The sequence below is a fragment of the Loxodonta africana genome, chromosome Y (assembly GCF_030014295.1).
Source record: "Loxodonta africana isolate mLoxAfr1 chromosome Y, mLoxAfr1.hap2, whole genome shotgun sequence".
Lineage (NCBI taxonomy): Eukaryota > Metazoa > Chordata > Mammalia > Proboscidea > Elephantidae > Loxodonta > Loxodonta africana.
Window position 1 is genome coordinate 13,109,126 of NC_087370.1, and position 17,363 is coordinate 13,126,488.

Consider the following 17,363-nt stretch of genomic DNA (forward strand, 5'->3'; position numbering starts at 1 on the left):
ATATTAGCAAAGTAAATCAAGCAAAATGTCAACAAGGATAGTTAGTTTTGATCAAGTTACAGCTCTTTTAGGAATATAAGATTGGTTACAATTTAAAAGACTGATTTGATCTTTTATTCTCGATGAGACGTATCGGACAGATGTGTCCCTATTCCTCATAACTATTCCTGGACACTTACATAAAAAACAAACACAAGAAAACTCCAAAACGTGCAGAAAAGAAACCTAACAGTTATGGACCTTTGGACTCAAAGAACAACACAGAAGTGAATTCCACGGTTTTTTTGTTTGTTTTTACTATCAGTTTTAGTTTTGCCTCAGGTATCCCAGATTGAGTTCTGGAAAACCCAGAAACCTAAGAACACCAACAGAGTCCCAGAAAAAGAATGATCTATCACCAAAAGATCAAAAACTGTGGCTCCACCCTCACCCCAACATCCATCTATACATGCCATAAAGTGGCATATCTATAATCAGATATGAAATGCTCAACTATACACACATATTGTACCAGTATCAATTTCCTAGCTTTGACATTGTACAGTTTCTACATAAGATGTAACCACTGGAAAAAAGATAGGTTGAAATGTACACTGGTTAACTCTGTGCTATTTTTAAAACTTCCTGTGAATTTTAAATTATTTGCGTGGTGGGGATCACCTATTAAAGCAATTTGGCCTTTTGGTCCAAAACTGACCTGGTTCCCAAGACCTCATGGGTCTGACCTTCATCTGACTGGCTGGGGTTCCTGCTACATAATGGACCTTTACGTGGATTGGCTGTAGGGTGCTCCTACCCAGTAGCTGACCTTTGCCAAAATTAACTGGGGAGGCCCCTCCAGTGACTGATAAAAACTCTAGAACATGAAGGTTTAGGTGGGGCCTCCTGGTTGAGGTGAGCCAGGAAGGAAGCACATCCCTTGGATTCTGGGGCCCTCCGCTATGATTCTCCTGAAGCAAGTAAACATGACATAGCAACGGAAGCTGTGACGGTACCAGAAGAAACAAAGATAATAAGCAGACCCAAATGGTGGGGGCACAGTAGTACAGCATTAAGACTGAATCCCAGCCAAGATCTGAGAGGAGGTACCACAGGCAAGCCTGCCAGATCCTTGAGTTCCCTGTGTGAAAGTTTCCCGATGGGTGAAAAGGAACAACGGTTTTGGGGAAGAGTTGGCAGACCCTCTTTTAGACACTGAGGCCCATCTGGGACCTCTTCTGAACCTCACCCTTTACCTATCTTTGTTTGTTTTTATCCTTCTCTGCTACTAAAGTTGTTACTGCAGTTATGCTGTTTCCATCAGTTCTTTATAACCATTCCAAAGAACTATCAAACTCAACAGAGAAAGGCCCGTGGGGTCTATGACTGGTGTCAGATAAGAAGAAGCTGGAGAATTGGGGTTTATCATATGACCTCTCCTCCCAGGAACCAGCTTTGTGCTGATCCTTGTCAGTGTTATCACTTCAGCTGGTGTCCAAGAGAATCCTTCTACTACATTATTTCAAATTAAGAGTTAAAACGATCAACTTATAATAAAAATAGGAAAGGTATAATGTCTGAAACTATATTAAATTCTAGCAAACGAGGAGAAAGTAATTATCAGATTACAGAATAATGGCACGGTAAGGATATGAGAAACTCCAGTTTTTTAACATGAGTTTTCAGATACAGGTGAAAAATGAGGACAATCGAAAGACCTGCAAATCTATCAGTACAAAATTACCTCTTATGTTTCAGTCTATTTATCTCAACACCTCATTTATAAATAGGATTTCTAAAATCAAGAGTTTTCTTGTATTAACAAGAAAAAGATAAATACTGAGATAAAGATTTCTTATAGATACCATATAAAAGTATTATTGTTGTTGTTAGGTGCTGTCAAGTCAGTTTCAACTCACAGTGACCCTGTGTACGACAGAGCAAAACAATGGCTGGTCCTGCGCTAGTCTCACAATCGTTGTTACGCTTCAGCCCACTATTGCAGGCACTGTTGCAGCCATCTCACTGAGGGTCTTCCTCTTTTTCTCTGACCATCTACTTTACCAAGCATGGTGTCCTTCTCTAGGGACTGGTCCCTCCCGATATTTCTAATTTTCCTAGATTCCATACTTCACACATTCCACATTCCAATTAATGGATGTTTGCAGTTGTTTCTTCTCATTTTGAGTCATGACCCCCAGCAAATTCAAGTCCAAAAAGCTTGACTCCAACCACGTTCCATCAAGGGTTGGTTCTACCTTGACTAGACACTGTTATTTTGACTGCTTTCCAACCTGTTTTGACTGCTCATCTTCCGACACTGTATCAGACAATGTTTTGGGGCTATGCAGAAGGTTTTCACTAGCTAATTTTTTTTAAGAAATAGACTGCCAGGTCTTTCATCCTAGTCTATCTTAGTCTGGAAGCTCAGCTGAAACCAGGCCACCATGGGTGACCCTGCTGGTATTTAAAATACCAGTGACATAGCTTCCAACATCATAGCAACATTCAAGCCATCACAGCACGACAAACTGACAGGCCTATAAAAGCATAGTACCCAGATTTCCTTTCCTGAGATAGATATATTCACTCTATATTCCATGCCCTCACCCTATAATAACAAGTACCTGCTTCAAAAATCAGTAATGGACATATTCCAATTTTTTAAAATGCAAGTAACTGAATTCTAGAACACCAGTGACTAATAATGTTTGAAATCCATATTTCAAGTTTCAATGAAATGAGGATAATTTCAATGTGCTAAAATGCATAAATTCTTGTAATATATAAATCGTAGTTAAAATTGTTTTCTCTGCATAAAAGGATTAAGAAGATAAAAGCGGAGCTAACAAAACTCTACTAGATAGGCAGGTGGGCAGGCAGGCAGATAGATACATACACAGTTAGATATATCAAAGATTAGCATTGGCAGGTAAGAATTTTTATCCATGACAGTCACATTAAGAAGATCGTTAATTTTCAAAATAAATCTTCTAAAGCCAAAGAAGTACAGATTAACAGAATATGTCAACTTGAAGGTTTTATGAATTCTGATTCAATAATTATGGAAGGCATGTGTATGTTGTGTGAAGATTGGGAGAAGAAAGGGAAATATGTCTGGGAATCCAAGTTTTTAAAGTTCTTCATGATGGCTCCTATATAATATAGCTAGGTTCGGAAACAAGTTACTTAAACTCAGATTATCCTACTGCACCCCATATTAATACGAGTAATACTAGGATCTTTCGTCTTTTAGGTTAAGCTTAGATGGCATCTAACTCCCACAGAAGCAGCTTGCCAGATCTTTTCTACTGTGGAGTGGCTGGTGGGTTCAAACCACCTAACCTTCTGTTAGTTTAACCGTTGTGATGCCAGGGCTACTTTACAAATTATATGTATATACACATATGGAATATATTTTCCCTCTGAACACCTGTAATTAAATGTATGTTACATCTCACAATTAAAATACAATCATTAATATTGTACTGGGATAATCTGTTACTGATTTTTAGTCTCATAGTGACTTCTTCCTCACTTTTCACTACAGACTAATATAAATCTGTATGCTGTTATACTTTTTAATCATACAACCAAACAAACCCTGTTGTACACCCAAAGAAAATATTTTACAATGAAATTGAGATACTTTTAACAACAACCTTGAAAGTAGTGATTATAGTATCAAAGCATGATTCTAAAAGGTCTATCAAATACAGATATGCAAACAGTGTTTCAATTTTAGAGAAAACAAAAGAAGCTATTCTAAGATGTCCTAATAAAATCATGTATGAGTATTTTTAAGAGAAAATTAGTTATTACACATCAGGACAGCAGAAACCTTTTTAAGTACATTTAGTCTCCAACTTATGATGGGGTTCCATTCCAACAACTCCATCATCAGTCAATTCGGACATAAGTCAAATAATAAACCTTTTTTTTTTTTTAAATTGTCATTATTATTGCCTTTTACTATCAAAATCTTTATAAATCCCATCTTTAGTTGTTTTGGGGGATTGGTGTAAGAACGACTATATTAGCAAAGTATGCCCTGCAGCACTTTATTTGGTACATATAACTAACAATAAGATGTACTCCCCTTCTTGCCCCAAAAAAGGATGGTGATTATAAATATGGTTCATCATAACCCAAGTATGTCATAAATCAGGACTACACTGTATACGTATTTCAGCACAGGTAATTCAAGGTTAGAGACAAATCACATAAATGACATTCTGGCAAACAAATTAAATCTCACAGAATTTAAGGTACAAAAACTATGTATACATAAATATATACAGTAATTTTTGTACATATATATACACACATAAAATATATGTAAAATCTCAAATCCCTTCATTTCTCTTATAAACTTTATCACTAATAAACTTTCCAACATATACAATGAGTATAAAATATTAAATGTATGCTAGATTATTACCCAGCTTTCAAATAAATACCTGCTATATTTCATTTAAAGCATGAAGCCATTTCATATATTTTTACATCACTTAAAACACTGAATTTTGTTGCTTGTTAGTTTGTGTTTTTGTTTAAGAAAGTCAGTTAAAGCACTTACCTGGGTCTCATACAAGTGGGCAATATGAAATTTAACTGTAAGGATCAGGGAAAAGGACCAATTAATACAAAATATAAAACATCAGCAAACTGTAAATAAACTAAAGATTATAAATTGACTACTGTAACTTATTTTTTAATAAAATAGAATGTACAAACCTATGAAAGATTGAATGTATTTATTCATTTTAAGTCATTACCAAATAAAATTTCAATCCATTTAAATATAATTTGAATAAACATAAAAAACATACAGCAAACAGTACAAGTCAAAGTTTGAATTGGCAACATTAAAACAAAATATTTAAAATTTATATATTTTGGTACATGGTATTCAAACACTGAGTTCTACCTTTAAGAAATTAGTACAGTTACTATTTGATAAAGACATTTTTAAACGCATACCAGTTATTCTTTTATACTAAATCTCATGCAAACAACATTTTTGAAAAAGTTATAAACCAGCATAACACTAGTAACAACACAGAAAAGAAACGGATTGCTGACATTTCTCTTTTAGTTCTTCTGAATTAGGTAACTATTATTCAAAGAAGGAAAAAAAGGATCAAACTACCTAAAAAGCAAAATTATAAAACTGGTATATCTGGAAAATCAAATACAGGCAGATTGTTGTCTTCCAGTTCTTCTCCCTCCTTCCCTGGTTTTCTTTCCTTCCTTCCTCTCTGCTCTCTACCTCTTCATCACTCTTTGTTCCTGAATGCAGTAACTGCTAAAACTTACCTGTAAGGCTTGTTCAAATTACAAGTTAAAGATACTGACTGATTCAGTAAGCTGGGCAAAGATCTGGAAAGATGCCTTTTCACTAAGTTGCCCACAATGGAGGATATTGCAGTAGATAACATAACTTTCCTTCCAATAAAAAGTAAATAAATTTAAAAAATCCACTGCCATAGAGTTGATTCCAACTTCTACTGACCCCAAAGGGTTTCCAAGGCTGTATATCTCTAGATGAGCAGACTGTCACACGGAAGAATTTCAAAGACTAGTCAAGGCTGATGGAATATGTAAATTACTGGAGACATTTTATAAAAAGAGAAGAACAATGTTTACATTCAAAAAGATAGGCAATAGAAAAGACTGATACCTGGCACAAAGTAGGCATTCAATATTTATTAGTGCTGTATGAGACATCAGCACTTCCATAGCTATCCAAGTAAAGGGAACTATAACATCTCAAAGTCTCTTAATCAGGCATACATACTTTCCCATTCCTGTACTCAATAACCAACAGGAACAAATATACAGGTTTGAAAATTATTTATGGACATAATTCAAAATATACTATGGATAGTCTCCTGTTCAAACAAATACAACAAAACATTGATACTTAGTAATACTTACTTTCAGCAGTAGACAAAGAACAAGGATTACAGTCAACCAAAGCTAAATGAAAATGCTGCAAAGGAAAGTGAAAATGTTAACACACCGAGTTTACAGTTACTAAATTCTGATGTATATGTTGGATTCTGAAAGACTAACATACAGTAATCGGACTATGTCAAGTTATTTTAATGAAATGGTTAAGAATGGGGAATCCAGGGAAGAATCAACCTTATCGAGTTATCCAATGTGTATTTTTATTATGAAAAAAATTAGACTTCCAGAAAACAAAAATACTAAGTGACCAAATTTATTTAAATGCAACAGGTCTTTTAAGTCATTGTTTAAAAATCTGAAAAGTCCAGTAGTATTTACTGTAGAAAAAGGCTGCTATCTTAAAATAGGAGCTCAACTTCAGCATCTAAAAAATAAATATTGAGAATTATCATCAGGGATAAAATGCATCTGTTTTACTAGTTCTTCAATCATTACTCTGACTCGGAACATTTTAAAATCATAACCCTACATAGTCTACATCAAGTAGATCATGTTCAAATTGATCCTGAAAATTCAGCTGACCTTTTAAAATGTATGTAAGTTTTTATATGTAAAATTTGGAGAATTTCTCATAAAATATTAAAACACTAACTATACTATCTACTGTTAATTCTATAAGAGCCATGGTGGCACAGGCAGGCAGGCAGGCAGACAAATGATAAATGCTATACAGACTATTTTTTATCTGTGTAACCTTAATGTTTAAGAACGTAAATCAGTACGAAAAATGCTGGTTAATATTTGACGTCTACTGTTCATCAACATTAAATATGATAATTACATAAAGTACTTAATGGAAGGTAACAGGTACTAGAGCTCAAACTTATATTCTCTGAACTACTCTATAAGCTATTTCCACAATACACAATTTTCAGAGCTTTCACTAAAATATATCAACAAAAACACACACCTTATAATATCATTACCACTAAACAAAGATATTAAAAAATCAACTATAAAATGATCATTATCCAGAATATAAATATTTAAAACTGTGTTTTTTAAGTGTTACACATACTGATTCTTTTTATGTTCTTTAGGTGAACGTTTACAGCACAATTTCTCATACAAAAATTTACACACATAATGTTATATGACACTAGTATAATCCCCACACTGTGGTACCACGCTCCCCCTTTCCATCCTGGGTTTCTCATGTCTAGTCAACCAGCTCCTGTCCCTTCCTGCCTTCTCATTTTCCAGACAGGAGCCTCCAATTTGGTCTCCTGTATCTGCCTGAATTAAAAAGCACACTCTTCATGATAATTACTTTATGTTTTAAAACCCCATCTAATCTTTGGGAATGGCTTTAGTTCTGGCTTAAAAGAGGATCCAGGTGCCATAGTTTCTGGGTTCTTCCAGTCTCTGTCAGACCATTAAGTCTGGTCTTTATACGTGAATTTGGGTTCTGTGCCACGCTTCTCTCCCGCTCTGCCCGGGACTCTCTGTTGTGTTTCGTATCAGGGTGGTCATTTGTGGTAGCCAGGCACCATTCAGTTCTCCTTGTTTCCGCCTCATAAAGTCTCCAGTTTATGTGGACCTTTTGTCTCCTGGACTAATTTTCCTTGTGCCTATGGTGTTCTTCGTTCTCCTTTGCTCCAAGCGGGTTGGGACAAAATGATACATCTCAGATGGTCGCTTACTAGCTTTAAGACTCTAGATGCCACTCACCAAAGTGGGATGCAGAACACTTTCTTAATATACTTTGTTATACCAGTTGACCTAGACGTCCCTGAAACCATGGTCCCCAAGCCTCCGTACCTGCTACTCTGTCCCTGCAAGTGTTTGGTTGTATTCAGCAAACTTCTTAGCTTTTGGTTTAGTCCGGCTGTGCTGACTTCCCCTGTATTGTGCTTTGTCCTTCTCTTCACCTAAGATACTTCTTATCTATTTAGTGAATACTTCCCCATGTCTCTCCACCCTCATAACCATCAAAGAATGCTTTCTTCTGTATTTAAACCTTCCCTTGAGTTTTTATAATTGTGGTCTATATAAATATTCGTCCTTTTGCAACTGAGTAATTTCACTCAGCATAATCCCCTCCAGGTTCATCCTCGTCGTGAGATGTTTCTCGAATTTATCATTGTTCTTTATCATTGTATAGTATCCGTTTGTTTGTTTTTACTACAATTTGTTTATCCATTCATCTTTTGAAGAGTACTTAGGTTCCTTCCATCTTTTTGCTGTTGTGAACAGCACTGCAATGAACATCAATGTACATATACTTGTTTGTGTGATGACTCTTATTTCGCTAGGATCTGTTCCGAGAGTAGGACTGCTGGATTGTACTGTACTTCTGTTTTTAAGGAACTCACGAATCATTTTCCCAAGTGGCTGTACCACTTTACATTCCCACCAGCAGTGTATGAAGTGTTCCAGTCTTTCCACAACCTCTCCAACATTTATTCTTTTGTGTTTTTTAGATTAATGCCAGCCTTGTTGGGTGACATGGTATCTCACTGCAGTCTTGATCTGCATTTCCCTAATGGCTAATGATCGTGAGCATTTCTTCATGCATCTGTTAACTACCTGAACGTCTTCTTTAGTGAAGTGCCTCTTCAAACCCTTTGCCCATTTTTTAGTTGCGCTATTTGTCTTTTTGTAGTTGAGTTTTTGCAGTATCATGTAGATTTTGGAGAACAGGCACTGACTGGAAATGTCATAGCTAAAAACTATTTCCCAGTCTGTGGGTAATCTTCTTGCTCTTTTGCTGAAGTCTTTGGGTGAGCACAGGTGTTTGATTTTTAGGAGCTTCCAGTTATTTTGTTTCTCTTCTGGTGTTTGTGCATTGTTAGTAATGTTCTGTATACTCTTTATACCACATATTAGGGCTTCTAGTGTTGTCCCACTGCTCCACCAGGGTTCCCAGAACCTCAATTTCTTCCAAAAAGCAATGTTTCTGTCATGCAGGCAAGGCCTATCTCTATTTACAAAGTCCAGGAAAATATAAATGATGGCACAGACACACCAAGAAACTCTTTCTCAAAAAGAAAACATTTTTTGAGAAATATCAAATTCCACTAGAATTAAGACTGTTGTTGTGATAGTGCTGTCAAGTTGATTTTGAATTAAGGTACTAAACAAAGAATGTGTTCTTTCCTAAGGATGTTTTCTACTCACCAGCTGCCGACGTAACTGCCTTACAGGGACATTCTTTTATATAATTTTATTTCGAGAAGTTTCCTGGTAGTACAAGTACAGAGATTCCTAAAGACATTGTGACCCTGATACTCCCCAGCATATTTTCTTTTTTCCCAAAATGGGCGACTAAGAACTTGACATAACTAAAGCCATAATGAACCTATATGTTTTTCTCCTTCGTCTGTTTGCCTCCTCCCTCACATACCTTTGTTCATGACTTTGTTTTGACCTATGTTAATGACCTTGTTCTTTGTTTTAATCTGATGCAAATAAATTTGTTATGTTCTGTCGGACCACCTCTGCCTTAAGAACCCCCACAGGAAAATCAGAGCCCAGGTATCTGATACTATATGTTTGGTCTGATACAGTCTTTTGTCACTAACTTGTAATGAATAGCTCCTCAGGCCAGACCATCTGTGGGACTACGAAGACACTTGCAACCCTTGTAAGAGTCTGTATAAGCCCTAAAGTAAAACTGCTCTTTGGGACTCCATAGAGACAGGCATGTTGCTGCTGGGTCCCCAGTGATGTACGCAACCTCCTTAGTAAGCTTTCTCACTCTTTCTGACTTCAAGTATGTTTCATTGGTTCAACTGCTCCAAGGCCAGGACCCTAATCGGGTAACAAGATCAGTACATAAGGAAGGTCAATGAATAACAGGTGCAGTATCACTAACCAACTCTTTCTCATCTCTGTGGTGGTCAGTAACTTACAGGGAAGTGACTTGAAAGCTTAAATAAAATCAAAACTTTCATGCTCTCTTGATCAGAGAAAAATTAACAATTTAAAAAAAAAAAAAACCGTTAATGAAAGTTATCTTGCAAGTCTTAGCTCCTAACACTTTTACCCTGAACATCAACCTTATTTTTTAGTTCATATCTTAAATATTCAAAAAACTTTTTAAGTGCCAATAGAAATTCAATGCTCTTTAACATTCTAACATTTAATAAACAACAAACACACGCACCCACACAAATAAAATATATCCAGGAAAAGCCCAATCACCTACCTTTAAACTAGATTCATAGTCTGTATTCACTTTGAACATAAGCCCAAGACGTAAATGAATTTCTTTAGCTCTGCAAAAACCTGGATCAACGTAAAGCACCTCCTGGAATGCTTTAATTGCCCTGAAATAAAACAGATGTAAGAAATCATATGATTTTAACACATGTATTTTGTTTGACAGTATCACATAACATTCTGGTTACCACATTCTAATGGAAATGCCAGTCTTATAAAAATGTTATGAATAGTAAGAGACTAGAAAAGGAAAAGAAAGATCAGTTGAACTTTTTGTTTCCATTATTTCAACAATATTTCAAAATCGACAAAAATTTTCATTATAAACAACCAATTTAAAATTTTCTGAAACATCTCAGAGAAAGGAGTGGTTGTAAAGGTTTTAAAAGATGAAAGGGTAAATGACTGTTTCTAGGTGGTTCTGAGTAAGTTAGCTTTTTAAAAGTTTTATATTTTTGCCTTTCACATTATGGCTTGGAACTTAACATATATAGTATGAGATGGGTTCAATATTTATTATTTTCATGTGGATGCCCATTAGCCAAGGAGCCCTTATGGCACATGGTTAAGCATTCAGCTACTAACCTAAAGGCCAGCAGTTGGAAACCACCAGCCAGTCAACACAAGAAAGATGCAGCACATAAATCATATGAATTAGTCTTCGAAAATTTTGAGTAGCTGCACAGCACTAACAGTTAAGTACTGGACTTTTTTTAAAAATGTGAATTTTACCTCAAGTTAAAGGAAAAAAAATACAAATGTCTACAAAATTACAGAAATAAAGTCACTGATGAATTTCCTATCACAATCCCTTTGATCTACTCTAGATTACATATGTACATACAACCATCTGATAATAAATCCCCATTTTACATTTAAGATCTGTCACTGAAACCTATTCAAAACTATCCCCAGAGCTAGGACTCATTTATTGTTACCTGCTACTCTATTCCTTGAGGTCTATATTCTTCTTCTCTTTTTAATTAAATAACATAGTAAAAGGCTCAAGTTCAATAAGTGTTGACTGATAGGGGAAGAAGTGGTGTAGAATTGAGGAGGGGAAAGATACAGAGTGAGAATGTGAATGTGAACAGGTACCTGGGAAGAAATTCAGGCTCCCTAGAGAGGTCTGGACACCTGGTGGCACAGTGGTTAAGAAAGAAACCGGTTGCTAAACAAAAAAGGTCGACAGTTCGAATCCACCGGCCACTCCCTGGAAACCCTATGGGGCAGTTCTACTCTGTCCCGTAAGGTTGCTATGAGTCATAATCCACTCCGGGGCAATGGGTTTGTTTTATGGGTATTGAGAGGTAGGGCACATGTCCTCAGCCCCTGGGAGGTAACCTGGGAGCTAAACTCGGAACTTCCTAAGTGTAAGACGCCTTTGTTATTCATCGCAGCCCTCCCTTAGACCACACTTGATGCTTGATAGTTTATTCTAATAACTTGTCTCATGATGAGACTAGCCACATGCCAGAAAAACCAATCACATGATTTAGGGTTGGAGCTTTCAGACAGGAGCTACCAGGAGACTGAAAAACTGGGATCAACCATGTGGACAATAAATCATGCCTATGTAGTTAAGCCTCAATAAAAACTCTAGACTCAGAGCTGATTGAATACTCCATACATATTTTTACCAGGATAGTAATGGGCCCTAAGGAAAACAAAATTCCCACCTGCTACCCTCCCAGACTCTTCCCTATGCATCTCCCTGTTTGATTTTCTGTATCCTTTATAATAATGAGTTTAACAGTTTCAGTGAGTTGTATATGCCTTTCTACCTGGTTATCAAACCTAGGGTGGTTTTAAGAAATCTCCCACTTGAAGTTATTATCAGAAGAGAGGTCTTTTGTGGGGTCTTTCCTCTACCTTTGTAGTTGGACCCTAACTCCATGCAGGTGGGGTCGAAAGTCTAGGGCAGACTTGGCAGTAGGAGGACTGTGCCTTAGTGTCAACAGTTTGGATAACTCCAGATAATAGCACAGACCATGTTCTATTCAGTAAATAATTCTACTGCAATAAATCAAATCCAAGTGTGTGAGGTAAACATAGAAAGTGGTGTCAGCAATTTACTGACTGCCAAATACTGACTGACATCATATTAGAACATTAGAAATAGCCATAAAATATGATAAAGTTTTTGTGACACATGCAGACAGGTTTATAGTTTTCAAATATTTAAAGCTTATCTTACCAAATGAAAAAAATGCATATTTTGTGCATGACTATCACTGCCTTTAAGGAGACCTGGTGGTTCAGTGGTTAAGCACACAGCTGCTAACCAAAATGTCTTGAGTTTCAAACCCACAAGCTGCTCCGCAGGAGAAAGATGGCAGTCTGCTTCTGTAAAGACAACAGCCTTGCAAACTATGTGGCAGTTTTACTCTGTCCTGTAGGGTTCATTATGAGTCAGAACCAATGCAACAACAACAGGTATCACTGCCTTTAAGGAGACATGGTAGTACAATGGTTAAGTGCTCGGCTACTAACTGAAAGGTCAGTGGTTCAAACACAGCAGCTGCTCCGTGGAAGAAACTGCCTGAGGATTTGCTCCTATGTAAATGAATTCCCTGATTTAAACCCTATGGGGCAGTTCCACTCTGTCATGTGGGACTATGATTATGGTGTTGGAGAAGAAGAATGAAGACACCATGGAATGCCAGAAGAACACACAAATCTGTCTCAGAGGAAGTACAGCCAGAATGCTTCTCAGCAGCAAGTATGGTACTCTGGACATGTTACCAGGAGGGGCCAGTCCCTGGAGAAGGACCATCATGCTTGGTAAAGTAGAGGGGCAGTGTACAAGAGGAAGACCCTCAAGAAGGTGGGCTGACACAATGGCTGCAACAATGGCTCACAACAAGCAATTCTGAGAATAGCGTAATGTGACCCCAAATACTCCCCAGCATGTTTTTCTTATTTCTAAATGGGCAACTGAGAGCTTAACATAACTAAGGCCATGATAAATCTGTAAGTTGCTCTTCCTTTGCCTGCCTCCTTCACATACCTCTGTTAACGACTTTGTTTTCACCAAATGTTAATGACTTTGTTCTTTGTTTTAAAACTGATGCAGGTAACATTTTGTTCTGTCTGGACTACCTGTGGCATACAACCTCCACAGGACAGTTGGATCCCAGGTATCAGATATGTATACCTTTAGCCTAATAAATAAATGCCTGGCAGGGGACTACAAAGACATCTGTAACCCTTGTAAGATTCTAATAAGCTCTAATGTAAAACTGCTCTTTGGGACTCCATAGAGACAGCCTGTGTTGCTACCAGGTCCCCGGTAATGTATACATCTCCTTAATAAACTTTCTCACTCTTTCTGACGGAGTATGTTTCATTGGCTCAACTGCTCCAGGGCATGAACCCTAATTGGGTAACAGTAAGATCAGGTTTTTCCTTCAGTAACACATAAGGACTTTATAAGTAGGAACAACTCCACAGCCCTCCCTAACAACAACAAACAATCTTCACAGGAGCAGATGGCCAGGTCTTTTCTAGATGGCTAAATTGTTTGTATCCATATTCTCAGGACAACTATAAATAACGACTTAAAAATAGCCATCTTTCAGTATGCTGACAAGACAAAGTATAATTATCACATACAGGAATAAGAATACCAGGTCTGCCTCTTCCACTAAATGAATGATTATAGAACACTGGGTAAAATTAACACATCTCACTTTTCCCAACAACAAAATTAAGACACTAAAGTAATAGATCTCCAAGGCCTCTTCCAGTTCCGAAAGTTCAGAACAGTGAATTCCATCTTAAAGAAGTTTATAACACCTTAAAATATACCTAAATTGGCTCTTGGTTTTAAATACGATTCACTACACAAGAAGGTAGGTGGCTTAAGTTTAAGATCTCTCTAAAGCAATGTATAATTAATGAGAAAAAAAAGATGAGCATCTATCATCCACAGTTTACCCAACAAGCAATGCGGTGCTTGCAGACATGAGCAATAATTAATGGAACCAAAAGAAGACAATGAAGGAAAAAAAATGTAGGAAAAGCTATCCAAGTTAAAGTTAAATATTCTCCTATAGGGAAACTATATTAAATAGTTTTTAATACACATTTTAAAACTCTGTGTCTAATATTCAGGGTGTACTGCATGACATGATTTAAAAGTCTGGCTATGTATTTGCTCACCTTCCTCTGAGCTCTCATAGTACTCAAATGGAAAAAAATAAAATAAAAACCAAAGGAAGGAAAAAAGTAAAAATGGTTTTCATTTAGTCATTTCTGACTCAGGGCAACCACATTTCTATCAGAGTAGGACTGTAGTCTGTAGAGTTTTCACGGCTGATTTTTCAGGAGGAAATCGCTAGGAGCCTTTGAGTGGACTTGAACTTACAATTTTTCAGTCAGAAGTTGTGCTAATTACTAGCACCACCAGGCACAGGCCTAAAAAAGTTTCCTAAAATTTAGTTCACAAAATCTGATATTACTATCACAGTTAATCATCAAGGCTGAAAGAGGTATCATTACCTCTATTAGAAGAAACTGAGTATTTATCACTTGATTACTTGTTACTGGACATCAGAAGATGTTGGCTGATATTTTGAGTGGGAATGGGGCATGGGGATCAAATCTGATTAAAAGACAGGAAGAAAAACATGCTACTACTGCAAAATGTTTACTGCCATTGAAATATCTTATGTGCTTATTACACACACACACACACATACACAGAGACACTCACACACTCACAAAGAAACTAAATCCTTTACTGAAAACACCTGGTGTTGGTAGTTTTATGTCAACTTACCACTGAAATGCATTGTAGTAGAAGTAGACCAACCCAAGGCCATATAAAAAGGCAGCATTCTATGTTAAAAAAAAAGAAAAAACACAAAACTTTTAGTAAAAGTATTAAATATGCTATTAATATATTTACTACACAAGATGTTTTAAGTTCTAAAAATTCTATTATCTATTACAATACACTTCAAAAAAAACAATAAAGTCATTAGTTAACAAAGAACCCAAGCACACTGGAGACATACTTTTTAATCAAACCCACTCTAAAATATTCACCAACAGAATCCTTTGGAGCAAATGTAAAATAAATATTCAGTGATAAAAAAAAATTAAGATTATGCTCTCTCCACTCTGTCCTCTTTCTCTAGCTCTGCTTCATGAACTGGATTCAATTTTAAGTTCAGTCTTGTAGGAAGAAGTCAAGAAATGCAGAGTGTTACCCTCCAATATATTTTTGTACTAAAAACAAGCTTCCTCCTAGTCATTTCAATTTTAGGTTTTTAAATGTCACTAATTCTTTGTGCTACCACTCATCTGTTAGTTTATAGTACTGTGGTGATTTGTGAGATGCTGAGAAGCTGGAAGTTATTAAAAAAGGCAGGAAAGAAAAGACAGAACTCTGAAACTAGCTCTTGAACGTAGGTAGAGTAGCTAAAGTAAAAGAGGAATGATGAAGTGAAACTGCTGAGCAGAAGATCTCAAAGGGCAGCCCAAAAAGACAAAGTATTATAAGGAAATCTCCAAACACCTAGAGATAGAAAACCAAAAGGGAAGAACACACTTGGCATTCCTCAAGCTTAAAGAACTGAAAATTCAAGCTTCCAGTTGCAATACTGAAGGATTAAACAATACTGAATATTAAACACAATAAGCATGAAAGGAAGATGGAAGGAACACACGGAGTCACTGAACCAAAAAGAAATTGGTCGACATTCAACCATTTCAAGAGGTAGAATATCATCAAGAACCAATGGTAGTGGAGGAAGCGGTCCAAGCTGCACTGAGTACGCTAGTGAAAAATACAGCTCCAGTATTCACCAATTGAGATACCTCAACAAACTGATACAGCTCAGGAAGTGCCCACTTATCTATGCTAAGAAATTTGGAAGAGAGCTTCCTGGCCAACCAAGTGGAAGAAGATTCTTATTTATGCCTATTCCCAAGAAAGGTGATCCAAAAGAATGCAGAAATTATCTTACAATATCATTAAATAAATATCACATGCAAGTAAAATTTTACTGAAGAACATTCAAAAGGGGCTGCAGCAGTATATCAACAAGGAACTGCCAGATTTTCAAGCATGGTGCACAAGAGGATGTGGAATCGGGGACATCACAGCTGAAGTCAGACAGATCCTGGCTGAAAGCAGAGAATACCAGAGAAGGATGTTTACCTGTGTTTTGACTACGCAAAGGCATTCCAGTGTATGGCTCATAACAAATTATGGACAACATTATGAATATTGGGAATTTCAGAATACCTAGTTGTGCTCATGAGGAACGTGTATATAGACCAAGAGGCAGTCATTTGAACCAAACAAGGGGTTTAACGTTAGAAAAGGTTTGCCTCAGGGCTGTATCCTTCCACCATACCTAGTCAATCTGTATGCTGAGCAAATAATCCGAGAAGCTGGACAATATGAAGAAAAACACAGCATCAGAATTAGAGGAAGACTTATTAAGAACTTGCATTCTTACACAGAGGACATAACCTTGCCTGGTGAAAGTGAAGAGGACTTGAAGCATTTACTGAGGAAGATCAACGACCACAACCTTCAGTATGGATTTCATCTCAACATGAAGAAAACAAAAATCCTCACAACTGGACCAATATGCAACATCATGATAAACATAGAAAAGACAAGTTGTCAAGGATTTCAATTTACTCGGATTTATAATCAACAGCCATGGAAGCAGCAGTCTAGAAACCAAATGACATACACTGGGCAAATCTGCTGCAAAGACCTCTTTAAAGTGTTGAAAAGCAAACAGTCACCTTGAGGACTAAGGCGTGCCTAACCCAAGGTGTTTTCAGTTGCCTTAGAGGCATGTGAAGGCTGGAAGAAGTACTGATGTCGTTGAATTGTGGTGCTGGCAAAGAATATTGAATATACCATGGACTGCCAAAAGAATGAAAAAATCTGTCCTGGAAGAAGTACAACCAGAATGCTCCTTTAGAAGCAGAGATGACGAGGCTATGCCTCACATATTTTGGACATGTTATCAAAGATAGGCATATAGATCAATGCAACACAACTAAAAGCCAGAAATAAAACCATACAAACTGGAAGTCAGGAAATAAAACCATACATTTATGGTCAACCAATTTTGCCAAGGTTGTCAAGACCATTCAATGGGGAAATAATATTCTCTTCAACAAATGGTACTGGGGTCACCTGACAGTAACATGCAAAAGAATGAAGTTGGACCATGTATAAAAAGTAACTTAAAACAGATCAAAAACCTGTG

The 17,363-nt window shown here is 36.8% G+C and overlaps 1 protein-coding gene across 2 annotated transcripts in view; it reads right to left on the reverse strand.

Moving 5' to 3' along the window:
* The window catches only part of LOC135227249 (lysine-specific demethylase 6A-like), a 214,575-nt gene that overhangs the window by 131,714 nt on the left and 65,498 nt on the right, over positions 1-17,363 (reverse strand). For both annotated transcript variants that reach the window (XM_064278892.1, XM_064278893.1), the window contains exons 5-8: positions 14,903-14,961; positions 10,106-10,226; positions 5,920-5,974; positions 4,559-4,593 (exon numbers count right to left, since the gene is read on the reverse strand). In XM_064278892.1, the coding sequence (XP_064134962.1) occupies positions 4,559-4,593; positions 5,920-5,974; positions 10,106-10,226; positions 14,903-14,961 (270 nt within the window). The remainder of the gene's footprint in view (positions 1-4,558; positions 4,594-5,919; positions 5,975-10,105; positions 10,227-14,902; positions 14,962-17,363) is intronic.